Genomic DNA, 19,799 nt, shown 5'->3' with positions numbered 1-19,799 from the left:
AAATCCTGTCTTGGCCTTAGCCATGCAAGACACGCAAGGCCACATCTCCTCAAAAGACCCACATCTAAAACAATTTAGAATGAAATATTTCTCAAAACATTAGTCTATGACAGCCCTGTCAGTCAAGTCTTTTGGTGATTGCAGGTCTAATTCCATTCCATTGCTCTCTATGACATGCATCAATATCGTACATACAAATTTGAATACTAGCAAGAGCCTTGAGCTGCTAAACATTGGGACAGAATTACAAGGATGCGCATTCAAATGCAGCAGATAATTTTCACTAACATAGTTGTTATACATTCTAGTTATGCTTTTGGTTTTGTCTAGCGAAGGTTTCTGAGAACTGGAAATGGCTGATCCCTGATAAGTGTTGCTAACTCGGGAGCAGCTTGTGAGTCATGTTAGAAACATAGCTAACATGGCTATAGCACTTTTAAAGTAAGCATGAAAATTCACTCTGCACATCTATTTTCTAAATGCATGTTATTAAATGTATGTTTCACTTTCTAAGGTTTTTTTTTTTGGCCTCAAAATGTATAATCAAAATGTCATATCTCAGTCTTCCAGTGAAACAATGAAGACTTCTCTCTGATGATGTATGCCCGACTTCACCAATCATTTAGTCTGCTTAAATGCCACTCCTATCTTACAATCAACTGCAAACACATGCTGCCTCGATCCAATCAACAACTGATGGATATAACTAAGTCCCCACCCAACTTTTTTTTCTTTTTTGAAAATGTGTTTCACTCAGATGTATGGCATACGGAATAAAAGATCTGATGCTAATTCCGTTACATCACAAATTTAAGTAGTTGGAACACACAATTTGAACTATTTAAATTTTATAATGTTGCATACTTTTGGTCATGTAGTTTACGTGTTTATTGCCTTGTACTTTATTGCTATATTGCAATATATTTGTTATTTTGACTTTCATCACACCAGCTCTCAGTGTTAACAATGTGACTTAAGCTTCTTGATTGCGGTTAATTTACAGTTGTTGTAGACTTTAAGGGTCATACCATTAATACCTGCCCTCAACCTTGGTCAAGTGTTCAGCTGAGAAGTGATTATGTAATCGCCAAATCAGTTTGCCTCTTCAGAACTCTTGGGATCCTATTGGGTTCAGGTTATTTTGGTTTATCTGGCATATCACACTTTCCTTGATTTCTCCTTCACTACCTATCACTGGTTCCCTGCACGTGTATTTTTTCTTAGCACTCTTGATAAACTTCAGTTCCTCCAGTTACTTCTTGATGAGCTCCTCTACAGGATTACTTAACAAGATTAGAAGAAAAAAAAAAAGAGAAAAATCCCTTTCCATCTGCCTACCTGCCACAGGATCGCCAGAGTTATCCACCTGCGCTTTGACGACCTAGATAGTACTTTCTAACAATAATAATATACTGTCATTACTATCAGCGGATACTGTGTAACAGGTATGCACAGGTGTTGGAAGCTTTGGTTACATCGTCCAAAGTGAATCAGCAACTATTGCACAACAGCATAATTTTTAAGGAAGTCACTATGTGGAAGCTCATATGGACCTGGACCTTGTGTTGTTTAAGCTGCATTTTTGCAATAGGCCAGCTGGATATTACTGCTGGTATGTATGTTTTGTGTATGTATGTATGTTTTAGCTGGGAGTGTGATGAGAGGATGATGGCTATAATACGTTTATGTGTATATTTATGTTTCAGAGGAGGCTAAACGGATTCCCACGCTTATGAACACAGATAAGCGCTCACAAAGATTGTTTCAAATGTTTGTGGAAAAGCCTGGAGACCAAGAACGCTTGTCAAGACGTAAGCGTAATGTTTTTCTGTCCAGTGGAGTACGCATTTGCCATCAAGAAACAGTGCAGCAAGTCATCACTAACCACCTGAAATACTACCAGCTCAGAGGTGAGACACTATTGCAGTACTATTACTATTTATACTGGTAGTATTGCTTATATATTGAATAACTCTTGAGTTAAATTAATTTATTATATATGTACAATTCAGTGTTGAAGAACTGAAAGTAACGTTTGTATCTGCTGCTCCCTTTTTGTTACACTCTAAAAAATCTTTTAAAAATCCTCTAAAAGTCCATTTGTAGTGAGATTTTTGGAAAGATAAATAAAATGTTGTTATACAATTGCAAACTGGGGTGAGTTTTAACTAATTTAACGACTCTGGTCATCCTGTTGGCCCTTAATGACAATATCCTACTGGAACTGACATCATTTTTGTTGGGAAAACAACAGCGCAAACTTGACAATTGTTGATTTGTCTCATGGTATCTCTGCCTTAAGCTGTCTTAATACATTTTAAGTGCCTGAGCCTAACCAGATCATATTTGTAAGATTCTGATATGCCCTTTTATATAAATTCTTCCTTAATTACAACACAGCATGTTTATTTACAGAACTCAAAAGATATTGCATAACAGGAATGGCTCAAGTACTCAAAGCCAAGAAGTGAATCTGGACTTACTTGCTGAAAAAGGTTTCTGACATCTATAAGGAATGCATGAGAAAAAGGCTCACTATAAACTGACCATGAAATAACTAGTGCCCGAACAAGGAGATGGGTGAAGAAGGATTGTAGGATTTTATTAATAGGTAAGAGCAAGCAGGTGGTAGACAGTCAAATAATTTGCCAGATATTAAAAAGTCTGGCGAATCATGAAGTTCTTGCAGATTTTCTGTAATGGTGAAACATGCAGAGTGCCGACTTGTGGTTAAGCCTGTGGTTACGGTAATTATCACCTTTAACACATTGTAAAAAGTCTACCTTATTGTCTGAGACCCAGACCAAGACTTGACCCAAGTAAGAAGACTCAAATCAAAGCCATATTTATGTTAAGAACACAAGATCAAGACTCCTCAAAGGTTACCATTTAATTCATCAACTATAGTGCAAGCAGGTCTGTATAGCTGACAGCTAGAGTGAACAATGGGATCTCATTAGCGTTTTGCATTTTGATCCACTCAGAGGTCTGGGGTTAGTGTTGAGAGACCTCAAGACAATCCTTCACAGTTCACGTGTGAATTCTTCCTAACCAAATTAGATGGCAGTATGGTGAGGCTAAAAGCCAGTTAACACATTGGAATGGGGCCAATAAGGTCAGAGCTTTTATATCCATTGCTGAGAATGAGGGTGTCAGCAGTCTTGTCTAAACACACATTGAGACACTACTTGCAAAGTAGAGCTTGAACCACAACGTCATCTGGACAGGTTATTGCTGTAGGTCAAAAAAATACACCCATATGTCAAAAAGGTAACATTTTAGAATACTGTTCCATCGTTAATGAATAACAACACAGGATGAGTAACGCAATATTAACATTCTAGTAACTATTAACTAACAAGAAACTCTGATTAACAAATTAGTAAGTAATAGCAGTTGAATGGGGTAGTTCTCTATCAATAACTACAATTTGTTCATACCTCCAGAACTACTAAGTACTATACAGGTTCATAATTAATGTGAATAATGCATAATGTATAATTCATTCTAAAGTAAAGATTATGTTAACCCACTAATGACTCAAGTATTACCAATACAAATCAGAAGGAACTACTAATTATTTGGAACCTTATTCTAAAAAGCATGATAACTCAGTAATGACTGAAGTCATTGTAAGCTTTTGATGTATATAAGGCTTTGGATAGCAGTTACTAGAATGTTAATATTGCGTTACTCATTTTTCCTGTGTAGTTATTCATTAATGATGGAACAGTATTCTAAAGTGTTACCGTCAAAACAACTGTGATGCAGAAATCTAATTTCAATGTTCTTGACCTTAGAAAATAAAATTAAGGAAATACCTTAGCAGGTTATTTGGCCTAAATGCATGCATCACTGTGATTGGTAAGATGGTAAAATCGTGGTACTTTGATATATAGTCCGGTACTGATTAATTACCATTTTCACTTTAAGGACTATCACAGTATTATTAATGCTAATTATTAATGATACTATACATGTTATTCGATATAACAGCTGACTAAAGGATTATGTGAAGTGTTAGGCTAAATGTTAGCGTCATGAGTCGTATGTTTGTTATGGTAGTTTCCAACCTCCTGGCTGTAGAACCAAACACGTGAGTGTCCAATCCTCACTTAAGTGGTCAATCCTGTGAAATCACTATGAGAAATGTTGCTCAATGTTACTCACTCATAAAAGGTGAGCAGTCTGATTTCCTACTGTTCTGATTGTGTTTAGTTGCACTAATACAATACTGTTATTGTTGTTGTTGTTTTGCAGTGTGTCAGGAAGTTGTGTGGGAGGCCTTTAAAATCTTCATGGAGCGTCTCCCTCGTCAGGAAGAGTACCAGTACTGGATGAGCCAATGTCAGACAGAGAGAGTCTCCATACGGGAGATTGGCACTTACTTTAGCCAAACAGAGGAACATTTAACACTTGTCCACAGAGTATGTAGCATAAGACAAGTATCATTAACTTTGTACTAATTATGTTAGTTGATACTTTGATAAAAATAGACTATTATGGGTCAGTGGTGCATGTGCATATCAGAATGTCTTACTTCTGTCTTTTGAATATTTGTTGTCCATTGTAGAGACTTGCACAGACGGGACTGAAAAGGTGCATTAACATTTTTTTAAAACCTTTGTTTTCACCCTCAATCCATACTTTTTCAAATACCCCCTTTTCTCCCAGTCATTTATTCATTGTATTAGATGAGTTCTGTCTTACTGAGTCTGTTTTTCTCCTCACCTTTTGCCTTCCTCTTTTTTTTCTCAGTAAGACACCTACATACTCAGTATGCAGGTATTACACCCTTTATACCCGTTCTTTATTTGTTTTATTAAATGGACTGTACAGTTAGAGATCTTGTGTGTGTGTGTGGTTTTAACTCTTACATTTGAAGGTCTGTTTAATTTCTAACTGTCTTTTTTTTTCTTCTCTCTTTTTTTTTTTATCAGACCGGAGAATTCTTCCCAAGAGCAAGACACTGTGCCACCAGGTATGTCTGTAATGACTGTGTGTTACATACTGATACAGTATCTTATATAAACTGTATAAAACCCTTACCATGCATGGATCATATTTGACATTAATTTTGAAAATCAAAAGGAAAATTATATTTTACAACCATTCAGTTTTTTTGTATTGATCCATAATTTAAACATCAGTTACAATTATTTATGGATAACTTTGGTATGTTCTAGACAATATTTGTGGCACTGTCCCTCCTGGTTTCAGTCCTGTATGGAGAGTAATTTGCCTCCAAACAATCAACAGCAATTTCTAGATGTTTAGCAACTAGCTTCTGTTGCAATGAGTTAGTGCTGATGCACATATTGTGGCAGAATATAAAAAAATCAGCGTTTGGTTTGAATTTCAGATAATCCTTTTATGTTTTTCCATGGCTATTTTGATGCAAACTTTGTTTGCAATTCAGATTGAGATGTTGTAATTGGAAATGGCAAGAAATAAACTTAAAGAGATCTTATAACATGTGCCTGAACACCAAGATACAAAAATTATCTTCAAAACTTGGTAGGTGATGAGCTTCCAGCAGAGACCACTGTGTTGGTGACCACAACGGTTCCAGATGAGGTCGTCTCTGAGAGTGTGAAGGAAGTTACTGCAGAAGCACCATCCGTTGCCGTGACAATGGAGCTGGATACTGAGGTAGACAGCTGATGTAGGCTGAAATATACTGTTAGTAATGAAGATATAATAAAAATGTATGAGTGAGGACTAGTTCTAATGTGATGCACTCATGAGTGATACATGCAAAAAATATACATATAAACACATTTTAAGTATTGAACACCTGCTAAAAGTTTGTGTGTATTGTCTGTGGTAGATCACTAATGAGATTGAGCAGGAGGCAGCTGCTTTTCCTACACCTCCTCTGGTTGAGCAGAGGGTGGAGCTGGCTTTGTTACTGACTGGAGAACCATGGAGTGAAGAGCTGTTCAACTCCACCAGCAGTGAGCATCGCAGACTCACTCAGCAGATCACAGAGAAGGTACGACAACACACACACACACACTTGCTTTATTTTTTACACTGATGTTATTTTTACGTTACTATATTGTTTTAGATTTGTAACAAAATGTGCTGCCTATATATGTCATTCTTCCAGATTTCCGCTGCTTTGGAGAAACTGACAGAATTCAAGAGTGTGTCAGTATTGAACATCAGGTGTGTTAGTGCATGTTTCATTCTGCTAGTTACAATAAATTGGCTCCAAAAAGTATTTGGACACTTAGTTCACGCTTAAAAATGTATAAATATCATTGAATTAGATTAGAACATATGAAGGTATTTTAAGACAGATCAAGCACACTTTTCAAGCAAAAGGTTTTTTAACAAAAAGAATTGTAATAGATTTTAAATAAAACAATGGATACACTATATGAAATCCGTGCACCACTAAGTTACGGTACACAATGCAGGTCAAAATAACCGATGAGAAGCGTTGTGGAAAATAATACTATGTATATGTGTATATATATATATATATATATATATATATATATATATATACACATATACATAGTATTATTTTCCACAACGCTTCTCATCGGTTATTTTTATATATATATATATATATATATATATATATATATATATATATATATATATATATATATATATATATATATATATATATATATATATATATATATATATATATATATATATATATATATATATATATATATATATATAAAACAAGATATCCCAGGACTGAGTCAGTGCAGTAGTGATCCTGAGTTATCAAGGTCCTGCCAATACTCCCACTCCCGCAGGCTCAATCACAAGCACAGCTGTCAATTATGAAGTTACACCCCATTTTTACAGCTTCAAATAACTAACTAAAACCAAACTTATTGGAAAAATTAACATGCATCTGTGAGAGAAAAACTACCTAAAATGACAGAAACCATATTTGGAAAAATATTATTTAAATGTGTAATTGGATTTTTAGTTTGGCTCACATTCGATTAAATGGAGAGAGCAGGGTTTATGACCTATACTGCAGATAGCCACCAGGGGGCGATCAAAATGATTTGGCTTCAGTTGTCAGGACTTGTATGGTATACTTAGGATAGACCCTTGACCCAACAGCAACTGGCAGTGTCACACCTAATTTACCCATAAGTGATCAAGGCCTTAGTGGGCACTCGTGCAATGTAAGAAATTATGTACATCTGAGTGAACAAGACAGATGGAGGTTAGCGAGGGAAGGGAATAAAAAGTGGACTTAAACGCAGCCCTGGAACATGTCTATAGTTAATGTATGATTAGATAATATGCGTCATTAGTCTATCACCTGCTATAGTGGTAAGACTATTGTATTAAAAATATGACCTTTATCTTTTCTGTAGGCCACAGGTGGATCCCTCAAGGTAAATTACACTCAATTGTTTGCATGAATGCAGGTTAGTGAGTGAGAGAATGTATTTTTGCAGTCTTTCCTTGAGTTAGTATAAACAAGTAAGAATCATGTTTATAGTCATGCAATTACAATGGAAGTCTAAGGGGCAAGTCATTGTTTGTATATTAACATCAAAATACCCAATGTTTTGAAAATATAGCCACAAGACTTACAACTGATGATGTGAGACTATTGCAAAGTTATCCAAACTTTCAACTCATGTCATGATCATGTTCTGTCCCATAGACTAAGTGCGGTTGTTGTTTTCTCTCTGCAGTGGTGATAAGATAGTACTGGTGGAATATGTTGTGTCCCTCCAGACCAACAGTGAAGTAATCAGCAGTCAGACGCTGGACTTCATTAATCTTCAATCCAACATGGTAGAGGGCACCTTTAGTTATTCAGAGGGGCCCACAGTCCAGTACACCATTATTGACCTCCACCCTGACATCACTGAGGCTCTGCATGGTACTGCTCTACCTGCTTGTAGCTACTAGTCTTCTACGGTACATCTCAGCAGTCTGTAATGGTGTAATATTTTCTTGTTGTCAGTGGAAACATTTCCAGAGGAAACCCATCCTGCCGAGGAGTCACCAGACCCTGACCACAAGGTGATTAAGATTTCTGTCAAGATGACAGTGAAGTTTGAAGTATACCATCTAAATATTTGCATATTCTTAAAATCTAAATTCTGATTCCTAGTATAGGAACACATTGCTAGGGTTTTTGACAGGATATTGCTAGGCTAGGTTACAGTGATCTGGATGGTTTCTAGGGTATTGTAAAGTGATTACCTAAAGTAGGTGTTCTGGGATGTTTACTAGCCCAAGCACACTAGTACAAGCCACACGCCCAAGTATATGGGATATTCTGGTCTGTAGATACGTATAATGTCCTTTAATGTAAGTCTATCACACTAGACTTTACCTCTACTTAACAAGGCACACAATCTGAGGTATTATTCTTGTCACATAGAACAAACAATTTGGTGTGAGTAACCTGCCAAAGTTTTCAAAAAACTCTAAGAATGGAATTGCAGGAACAGTAATAGTAATGACAGCCTTAGCAAGCACCATCAATAACTTTCACAAACACTGAGAGCCAGCTGTTTCATTTTGTTTATTGTCTAGGATGACATTTTATCAGTAGAAAAACCATCCGAGCTGCCTGGAGAAGTGGCAAAGGAGGTCTTTACAATTAGTGACCATTTGGATCCTACAATGTCAGAAGAGGAAGGTATGGGAGAGCAGGATGTCATATATTTAGATGTGACCACACAACCGCTTATAGACTATTCCAGCGGCAGTTTCTCAGAGGGTAAGAACCAACATTCACATGTACAATGATTTACAGCTGGGATGTGAAATAATGCACTTGGAGGGTCAGTATCCTGCAGGGTTTAGCTTCAACCTGTCCAACACCCCTTTCTAGAATATTTCTGAAATCTGCAGGACAGTGGCCCTTCAGGAGCAGGATTGACACCCCTGATTTAAACCAATATGGTGGTGAAAGACTTGTGTCAAGATGCTTGTTTGTTCCTCTTTTCAGACCTTCAAGACAAGGACTTGGTGTTACCGTTTTCCCCTAGCCAGACTCCTGCTGTGGAAGGTGAAGCGGATGGTCTTGTTATCGATGCCAAGCAAGACAGTGACATCACAATGGATGACCTTGACCCCGCCTCTGGATTTGGTGTAATCGAAGAAAATTGGGTAACTGTCCTTCCTACTGAAGCTCAAGAGCCAGTTGGAGATATAGAAGTTGATGAAGAGTTTTTGGTTCATGTAGATATGCCGCAGAAAGAGGACTATGAATTCTCCACAATTACAACAGTGGTTGAAGAGGACCAGATCTTGCCTGAGGAAACCACAGAATTGATTACTGTTGAAGAAGGAGAAGATGAAAACCTACAACGTGGTAGTGATGCCCCTGCAATGCCTCCAGTCAAGGTGGCTGAGGCAGAATCTACCCCACAACCTGAGGAAGACCTCATATTACCTGCAGAAGAAGAGAGACAAGAGGAAGACAACAAGGAAGACATTTTTCTAACAGAAACACAAAACGATGAGGAAACTGAAGTTGCTGTGGTCACGAAGCAGAAATCAGAGGAGGCTGGAGAAGAGGAAGAATATGTTGACAGTACCACAATGCCAGATGAGAACAAAGATTTTGTACTAACGGATGTTTCAGCTACACAGTTTTCAAAGGAAGTTCTAAAAGATGAAGAGATCCTATTGGTCACCATTGAACCAGCAAACCCAGTTTACTCAACACCGCTTTCACCTGAAATAGAACCACCCTTCTCCCTCTTGACCATGAAGACCCCAGAAGAGGTGGAGTTGGGGCATAACTTAATTTCAGAGGTCATGACTACATCTCTGGATGTGATCGATAACAGAGAGGAAGAGGGTAGTGGTGTCCCTAGTGTCATTCAGGGCGATGACGTTTCCAGCATTGCCTTGCCAACTAACCCTGGGCGGTCTTTGATAGTGTTTTTCAGTCTTCGTGTAACTAACATGATATTCTCTGAGGATTTGTTCAATAAGAGCTCTGCAGAGTACAAAGCCTTGGAGCAACGGTTCCTTGAACTGGTAGTGTACTTTCTCTAAAGTATATTTGTACATATTCTTTTCCCTTTCCTTTTCCTACCATCACTTGTTCTTTCTCTTCGCCCACATTCCCTGTCAATTTTCCACTTATCAGTCCAAATCAAGAATGTCCAATCCTGCTCCTGGAGGGCCATCTTCCAGCAGAGTTTAGCTCCAGCCACAATTAAACAGACCTGGGGCCGGTTGCATAAACTGCCAAGATTAGTCTTACAAGTTAGTCATCACATTTTTTTTCTTTAAGACTGTTCATAAAAACGTAGATTGGTCTAATTTGATACAGAAAAGTAAGACTTATCACCCTTAACTAACTGCTGTTGGTTAAACTAGTTCTTAAGACACAGTCTTTACATAATGACTATGTTTATGCAACTGGCCCCTGAACTTGTTAATCAAGGTCTTCAGGATCTTTAGAAACTTCCAGGCAGGTGTCTTGGAGCTAAACTCTGCAGGAAGGTGACCCTCCAGGAGCAGGAATAGACGTTCTTAATTCAGAATAAATTGTTCACTAATTTATATATACCAAGTCCTGGAGTGCCAGTTTCCTGCTGAGTTTTGCTTTAACACTAACCAAACACACCCAAACAAGGCTAATCAAGGTGTCCAGAATTGCTTGCAAATTACAGACAGGTGGGTTAGACTGCAATTGGTACTAAAGTCTGCAGGACACTGACCCTCCAGGACTGGAGTTGAAAAGGCCTGTTTTATACATTTTATGTTTGTGAGTTTATGCACTTATTATTGGGATTTTATGTCCCTCAGTTGGTGCCATATCTGCAGTCAAACCTCAGTCACTTTGAAAACCTGGAGATCTTGAACTTCAGAAATGGAAGTATTGTGGTGAATAACCGTATGAAGTTTGGGAAGCCTGTTCCACGTGAAGTCAATGCTGCCGTTTACCTCATTCTTGAGGACTTCTGCAACACAGCTTACCAGACCATGAACCTCGCCATTGACAAATATTCTTTGGATGTTGAATCAGGTAAGACAAATTCAGAAAACTCTCACTTTGGAAATGCAGCCTGTGTATAATGTGTTCAGGTACCTCATCACATGCCACCTTTATGCAGCAGCTAATCAATGTGTGTGTATGGTTGTTTGTTTTTAGGGGAACTTGCAGACCCATGCAAGTTTCAGGCATGTAATGAGTTTGCAGAATGTACAGTGAACCGCTGGTCAGGTGAGGCTGAATGTGTGTGTAATGCTGGTTACTTCAGTGTGGACGGACTACCCTGCCAGAGCATCTGTGACCTTCAGCATGACTTCTGCCTGAATGATGGGAAATGTGATGTCATTCCAGGCCAAGGAGCCATCTGCAGGTATGTTTATTTAGATTATATAATGCTCAAGAAAGTTTTAATGAATTTGTGCAAATTTAAGAAAGCCTAAATACAGCCTAAATATCATATACTGTACAGCGAGGTCTATACTACCTGGAGAACAGCATTCTCATTCATCTTGAAGTACGTAGATGCTAGGCTGGCATTTTCTTAAGGTGTATTTTCTTAAGGTGGGCCAAACTTGCCCATTGGCCTCGGTCCATCATCATGGCCACCCAATCATCCCCATATACTGATCGGCTTAGTCACTCTGTCTCCTCTCCACCAATAAGCTGGTGTGTGCTGGGCGTTCTGGCGCAATATGGCTGCCGTCGCATCATCCACGTGGATGCTGCACATTGGTGGTGGTTGAGGAGATTCCCCCTTCTATGTAAAGCACTTTGAGTACCCAGAAAAGCGCTATATAAATGTTACAAATTATTATTATTATTATGTGTGTGTGTCTGCTCTGTAGATGCCGTGTGGGGGAAAACTGGTGGTACAGAGGGGAACATTGTGAAGAATATGTTTCTGAGCCACTCGTGGTTGGCATTGCCATAGCATCTGTTGCTGGGTTCCTGATGGTGGCATCAGGAGTAATCTTCTTCTTAGCAAGAACTCTGAGAGACCAGTATGACAGGGATGAGACGGAGGACCAAGTACGGTAAGACACATTCTCTATCACAGTCAATCTGGGGTGCATTTCCCGAACAACGATGTAACTCACTGCTTAACTACAGTAGTACGATGCATCGTTGAAGAAGCCAACTAGCTGGTAACGACTGTTTCCCGAAACCATATTGTCGCAAATTGGTCGTTCAACCACGATGTCACGCAGGTGGTGGAGTAATAACTTTTTAATTAATCTGTTTGAGATCTGATTGATGCTAGATGTTTTGCTATAAATTACAGACATGGCATCTGAGGACTATTTCAAATTTTTCTCAGTTATTTTGCTTTATTTCCAGATTCAATCATAGGCTCATTCTTACGTAGTAAAGCATGTTCACACATGCGCACTATTCAAAAACGATGCTTTAAATCTCTTGAAAAATTAAAAGATGTAAATTATGTATTATAAATAAAAGATATAGATTGAACTGAATGTCAGCTTGTTTAGTTGACTTAAGATAAGGATTTATTGACTCCAGATGTCATGCAAACATGAAACTATGCTTCTAACCACAGCTCGAGAGCTGTCATTCCAACCACACAACTTAGCGATGCAGTTTGCGAATGTTCATTGGAACGATGTTTTCGGGAAACACAGACTCGTTGAACTATGCTGATAACGACGGAACTAGCGACCATAGTTGGCTAACGATGCTTTCGGGAAACGCACCCCTGGTAAATCGCAACTTCGTTCCAACTCGCATACTTTCACTGTTCATTATAATATTCTTTCTATTATAGACTTTGTCTATAAGTGAACTTCAGTACATGAAAGCTTTACCTTATAAGTCTGAGCCTTCAGAGCCAATCACCTGACATGAACCCTTGATAAGAGTTTGACCTTGAGTAAAGTAGCCTTGAGCCTCTAGAAAGGTCCTATGTCACACATAAAAAATCACAATGAAAGCATGATATTTTAATTTCAATAAAAGCTAAATTAAACCACTAAATTGTAATGGTGATGAATGCAAACTTACAAATTGTTTAATGAAAAACAAGTATTTTAAAATAAAACTAAGGTTTTAATTTTTACATTACACACTAAACCAAGTCAAATCTTGAAATCAATTATTTATTGAAATGATTATAAATGAGTCTGTTACATATACATTTAAAGTGCCCCTATTATGCTTTTTCAAGTATGTATTACCTTTCATGCAGTGTGTAATATAGCTGTTTGTGAATGTTAAAGGTCTGCAAAGTTTTAAAGATCAAAGTGGATGACAAATAAATTTGTCTCTTAAAAGAAAGAATAGATTCTGAACTGCCTAAACGAGTTGTCAGCAATTCCAGTCTCATGTCCTGTTACATACCTAGTAGCAATGTACCCACCTTCAAACACTGCTGGGGCCTGGAAGAGTTTGGTTTGTGCTGTCGACATGTTAACAAGACGCTGTTTCAGCGTTGCAAATCCACTTTGACTCACACTGGAATTGATATGGGAAAAATTTAACAAACCATTTTGACAAATCTTTGACAAATGAGGTGATGTGCAATGTATATTATGAGAATTTAAGTATTTTTTTTTAATCTTTGATGCATGTAAATTTATTGTAGAAAACCTCAAAAAAAAAAAAAAAGTGGCAGTTTTAAAATTAGCATAATTTTAAACTTTTCAAATGGCGTAATAGGGGCACTTTAATGTTCTTTTTTCTCTCACTTAAATCTCTTTAATTACTGCATGTGCATTACCTAGGAAGAAGTTTACATCTCCAGTAATGCCATTATGAGATTTGCATTAATTCATCAACAAGGCTGATCTTTGATCCCTTGACCCTCTTTAGGCCATGACTTCTTACCCCTGTGGATTTAACAATGGCTGTTGCAACTTTGTGTGTGTGTATACATGTTTGTATGAAGGGGAGAGGACAGGCCACCGTTTATAGACACAGCCACTAAGTATAACCCCATGTTCGAGAGCGATTTAACGACAGGCTACAGCCATTACTACCAACGGTACCCAGAGCCCCCAGTCCACAGCAGCGCCAGTGCTGAAGCATCCACTGACTTCAGCAGTGAAGAGATACGCCATATTTATGAGAACAGCGAACTCACCAAGGAGGTATGGGTCTGTGTGCATTAAAAAAAATATATTATTATTTTGAAAACTGTATGAGCAAGTGTGTGATGAGTGTTGTTTATGGAATTATCTCTTCCTGTCCATTCCGTAGGAGATTCAAGATCGCATACGCATCCTTGAACTCTACACGAGAGATCGTCAGTTTGCAGATTTTTTGCAGCAGCATCAAATGTAAGTATGTCTTTTAAGATGTCTTATTCATAGAACATAGCTTTGCATATTTTCACCCCTCATGTTTTGTTTTTGTTTTATTTAATCAGAACAATGGATAATCGAAGAGAAAGTTCCTCAACATAGGACATATGTCCAATATTCGGCTGGGTGCATGACATTGAAGGTGAAGCAATGTTATGAGAACTGCATGTTATACTTTAACAGTTTGTGTCTCCAATGTTGCATCTAGTGTAAACATAAGTGGAACTTTTGGGCTTTTCATCTCTTTAATCTATTATTTTATTCTAAAACATTGTTTGTATTGATTGCTTGTTGTGTTCCTCTTCCAGAAACTTGCCTTGTCTTTTGGGAAATGACCTCTCAGTGATTCCTGAGCAAAATCCTCTCTTTTTCCTCTTAGAGACTTTTGCCATCACAAATAAAAATGGTTAACTATAGATCTTTCTTAAAATAAGCGATTTTGTTGCTTTTATTATTATATTTTCCCTACTGTTAAAGACCATTTCAAGTTTTTTCTGTATTAGAACAAGATCGCAGTCACAGACAATGCCATTGGTTGAAATGTTTTGTTAGTGCCTTCTATTCTTATAGATGTGGTCCGTCTCTCAGCCAGAGAAAAAGATCCCTGATGCATTATTCTTGAAAGTTACTTGAATCACAGACCATCAATGTTCTATTACTTTTAGGACATTACATTTATTTTTTATTCTTTGGTACCTTTTATAGTTTCACTGCTTTTTAGAAATTTCAAGACAAAATAAACAGCTAATTTTAACGTTTATTTTATTGAATATTAAAAAATGTTTGAAAATTAACCGAAAACTTACAAAACAATAAAAGGTGGCCTCTAATAATGTGCCCATTTATGAAAGAAGAAAAAACGCTGCAAACTCCAAAATGTTATTTTGAAAAGTAGATTTGTCTCTTTAAATTTTTGAATGAAGATTGTGAGTATTAACAGGGGTTATAGTTTTATTATGTAACAACAATGTATATTATCATTGTTTTAACTGCCCTAAACAGAGTGGCTGCTTTAAGCCAAAATCCCTTTAAGGCAAGTCACACTTCACTTGGCAGCCATATAGCAAACATCTTCGGGCAGCTATTTCCTATGTACAGTGTGTAATAGTCATATAAGTACAGTTCCTATATACTTGAATGAAGAAAGACCAAAATCTTCAAACATTTGTTTCAGAAATATATTTCAAATCAGCAATAAAATACAGCAGTGGTATCACAAATCTTGCCTCTTAAGCTCAAATCATGGCTCAATTGACAAAAAGGCTAGACTATGATTCCTACTGCTATTTAGTGTGGCAATTTCTCCCATTCTTTTTTCAGTGAGTGGACTGTCACCACCTGTTGTAATTGGCTGTTGCAATTATTGACATTTGAATGTATTGTTTTTTACATTATTTACTGTATGTAAAGTTGTATCAGTTGGGATAGTTCAGAAACAAATGAAATTACTGTCATCTTTTAAATGCATCATTACTCATGTGGGTAAATGATTTGACGGAAATTATCATATTTGTGTGGATGATGCCTTGAAGAATTTTTGTGAGAATTAAATGTTGTTACACTGAAGACTTTTATTTACAAGTTTTATTACAGGTGCTAAGTCATTGTTTACAGTTTATTGCCAGTTTTCTATGTGTGTTAATTTAATGTGCAGTGTGTGAACGATATGATGTCTGTTCCTGAGTTGGCCTGCTGGTCTTCCACGTATCACAGCTAATTTAGGAGTACAGAGAGCTCACTACAATTAGTCAAAGCTGAGATTACAGCCCAGATTACAGGGAATTACTGTACCTGCAGCCTATGCTCTAAACACGGAGATGTGACTATGTTTGATTGTCTTTTATACCATGAAAATGCTTACGTGTAAATGGCTCTAATATATGTAGTACTAGTGAGGTCTAGTCTTAGACAGACTGCATATGTGCAATATAGGCTACATCATGTGTGTTTGGAATGGCATGAGGCATTTTTAGGTGAATTGATCGTTTAATGAAAATGAAAAGACCTCCTGAGTCACATACTTCATTTTGTTGATTTTATGAGAAACAAATGGAGACCAATGTGGTAATGTGTAACACATGAAAGGCATAATTATGCATCATTTATTTGTTAATGTAAAAAGAGCATGAGAAAGGGCTACAATCAGAACCAGACTGGGTGCTTGAGCCACAAAGAAATGAGCTTTTTTCCCCCTCTCTACAATATCAGTAGTGAAAGAGATCTGATGGTCCAGTGATTTTGTCAACATGTCAAGTTTAATTGAATAACTTGCAGTTACACTTCAGAATTCAATCTCTAGAGGGCGTTGTTTGGGTTTTACTATTTCAAAGTGCTCAATGGATCACACACTACATGATCAAGTGGCTGTTGTAAAATTCCTATGCTGCTCTATTTTAGGTTCTGCATTGGCTATGAGAGAGTGTTAACACTCTATTTATGTTGCAAGTAGTGATGGGAGAAACTAAGCTTTTCGAATCTCTAATTCAATTGAAGCATCACCCTGGTTCCCTACACAAAAACCCAACAGGATTTTTTTATTGGCTTTAGGATTAGTGCACTAAATAAGGTCTGTGACAAACAAAAGCTTATGATTCTTACACTATTTGTTCATCTTTATAATCTTCACAAATGAACACAACTTTAATGAATTATGAAGCATAAATACAATCTGTATATCAAAAGCTAAACGTAGGCTACCATGGTTGCGTGACTTCAACGTCACCATCAATAAGCTTCTGACAAATCTTTTAGGTTTTGTTTAAAAACATTTTCCCTGAAAGTTTGAGTTATAATAATTTGCAAGAGCATAATTATAAACACAACGAGGCTGTGAAAGCGGACTAGTGAGTTGATAAGTTTACCTGTTTGGCTGATGACGATTAATGTCCTTGACAAACTCCGTAGTTCTATTTAGCCACTAAAAAAAAACACAAGAGGGTATTACAGATATGTTTTCTATCATAGAATGTGAAATGTGGAAATATCTTGAGCTTGTATTCACCACAGACTTTATTTCAAGCATTTAACCAAAACCCCATTGACTTCAGGACAATGGAACTGGGAGTGCTAAAATGCTACCCTGGAAATCCAGAGTTCTCGCGAGAGCACAATTTGAATTTGCTCAGTGAGTCACCAGTCACTCTGCCATTGAGTAATGATGCTCATTAACTATGCCCTTGTAGCCGAGCTGCACCAATCACATCGGTAAATCTGATATAGGCGGGCCAGAGGCGAGCTAAACAGATGACGACAATGCTGCGACGTCGAAGTCATTAGTAAACATTGCAAGATGGCTATGGATGAACACCAGTTGTTTGAAACGGCTTTGGCCGCTACAATAAACGAATTAGACTTGGCTTTTTATCTAAACGAGGAACAGAAGACGGCGCTCGAATCGTTCCTTTGCAAGAAGGACGTTTTTGCTGTTTTGCCGAACGGATACGGCAAGAGCCTAATCTACCAGTTAGCTCCGCTGGTAGCTAAGCGTATCGTATAGGGCTCTGGATACGTCACCCCGTGTATTGTTGTGATTGGTCGTGTTATCCAATTGCGTGCAGTGAGATTTTCAAATGCATGCTTGGTGCCGCCCCGCGAATTGGGTGATTTTCATTACTCAGTGCCAGACCATTAATCTTTCGGATTTGGATCTGGATTTCCAGGCTACTAAAATGCTAACTCTTTCACAGGTTTTGGCCTACAAAAATTTGCATCCCTGCACCACACTATTGCACTGCAAAATGGTTCAGTTTTTCCGAAGCGCTTGAAACACTGCACACTGACACTGGCGACACCACATTGTCAAGATGTTGTAAATGCAATGAGAACACATATCAAAATTTAACCTATTAAATGGAATCTACAATAATACCATTAATTATTCATTAATGTGTAGTGCTGTTTTGTGTGTTCTTAGACAGGACATGGCAAACTAGGCCAATTACCAACAATTGTCATTCCCTTTTTATGTTATAAACAAACTAAAATTGATTAGTTGAACCTACATTACAAAACTGACCCAAGATCAGTTAAAACCATTAGACAATATTTCGGGGTTATCCAGATTAGCACCCTCTAGTGGTGTATCAGCTGATTTTTTTTAAACATTTGTTTTATTTTTTATTGAAGTACATGGGACAAAGGTTTCGAAACAATAGTAATGAAGCCTCATTTGCTGAAATCACTTAACGTTGTAATTTTGTAATTACCGTAATTACGAGACGACAACGTGATGTTCTGATGGTCTCTAAACGGAGCTGTTCATGTCCTGGAAATTATGCGTTTCCATGGCAATACTACCAACACCAAAATGAATCTGCAGCTGTCAGGTGGTACAAGTCGGAGCTCTCAGAAAATTACGGGTTTAATTACAAGTTTAATGCGGCCTTCACATGCTATCAGGAATTTCGGTCACACTTTAGATTAGAGTCCAATTCTCACTAAGACTTTTGCCTCAATAAACTCCTAATTAGGCTACTGCTTATAAATAGTTAGGTAGTTGATAAGTTTAGGTAGGCCTATTGAGTAGGATTAAGAGATGTAGAATAATGTCATGCAGAATAAGGAATGCTTTATAGCCAAGGCCTACCAATAAAGCAAGTAGGCTACCAATAAAGCATTTACAAAGAATGCGTTATAAGTACCAATAAACAGACAATATCCTAGTAATATGCATGCTAATAAGCAACTAGTTATGTAGTAAACTAGTAAAATGAAGAAACAAAATAAGTCTCAGGTCTGTTAGCCTACCAAGCAACCCACGACGCATAAACAGCTGCTGTGTGAAGTAAAACGGACAAACTCTAGAGATTAAAATGAAAATACAAAATAAGTGGTTGTAACAAAGGTATGTTGTTGTGGGAAGAAGGAGATGGAGCACACACATAAACTTAACAAAACATAACATAAATAGTCCAGGCCTGGTCCTCTCTCGTCGCTCCTCCTAAAATAAGATTTTGCACTTAAGAAATGTCATTCTGTAATAGTTTTTGTCCTAAATGAGGTCCTAACTGAAATTGCCATTGTTACCAAAAAGATAAAATAAGATTCTAAAGTTAGTTTCTGTAATGCGCCCCCAGGAGTCTAAATTGAAGTGTAATCAGTTGACAGAGAGTTTACTAAAGACAAAGTTCTCCACACTTCCAGAGGCTGTAGAAAATGATACAGAAACACTATATGGATTATGAGTTGACATCATTTCTACAGGTTCTGATATAGATTAACAGTGCAGATTATTCTAGCAGCATCCAAACTTATTTATTCTGTTCTTTACGGAAATTAGGTCATTATCTTTGAGAATTCTTAAAGAATTACACATGCTAAGTATGCATAATATGTGTTAGTGGATACTAGGGGTTGCAACAGGAAAATAAATCTTTGAAGTCCACTTTTACACTGTTTCCAACAGTTAAAATGACAAGTAAATGCATACTCCGAGAGCTCTCCACAAGGTATGTATGATTATACCATCTGGATGCTCAAAACTGATCGGGTGAACGCACGTTTAAACAGCTTATTGTACA

At 37.4% G+C, this 19,799-nt stretch overlaps 1 protein-coding gene across 2 annotated transcripts; it reads left to right on the top strand.

Moving 5' to 3' along the window:
• The first annotated feature begins 1,295 nt into the window (after positions 1–1,295).
• Positions 1,296–15,846, top strand: impg2a (interphotoreceptor matrix proteoglycan 2a). Of its 2 annotated transcripts, XM_084123483.1 has the most exons (21): positions 1,296–1,612; positions 1,707–1,910; positions 4,261–4,427; positions 4,574–4,599; positions 4,759–4,785; positions 4,941–4,981; positions 5,522–5,652; positions 5,831–5,995; positions 6,113–6,171; positions 7,362–7,382; positions 7,689–7,879; positions 7,964–8,022; positions 8,542–8,728; positions 8,960–9,999; positions 10,777–10,996; positions 11,123–11,333; positions 11,809–11,997; positions 13,866–14,067; positions 14,177–14,256; positions 14,346–14,422; positions 14,589–15,846. In XM_084123483.1, exons 1-20 carry the CDS (start codon positions 1,534–1,536, stop codon positions 14,380–14,382), a joined length of 3,336 nt encoding a protein of 1,111 aa, XP_083979609.1. In that variant the 5' UTR covers positions 1,296–1,533; the 3' UTR covers positions 14,383–14,422; positions 14,589–15,846. The 2 variants fall into 2 exon arrangements, with proteins under 2 accessions (XP_083979609.1, XP_083979610.1); XM_084123484.1 differs by lacking the exon at positions 4,759–4,785 and having other exon boundaries at positions 1,346–1,612.
• Positions 15,847–19,799: the final 3,953 nt, after the last annotated feature.

The sequence above is a fragment of the Abramis brama genome (genome assembly GCF_963993115.1).
Source record: "Abramis brama genome assembly, chromosome: 8".
Classification (NCBI taxonomy): domain Eukaryota; kingdom Metazoa; phylum Chordata; class Actinopteri; order Cypriniformes; family Leuciscidae; genus Abramis; species Abramis brama.
Note: the sequence above shows the minus strand (reverse complement) of the source record. Positions and strands in the feature narration are given on the sequence as shown.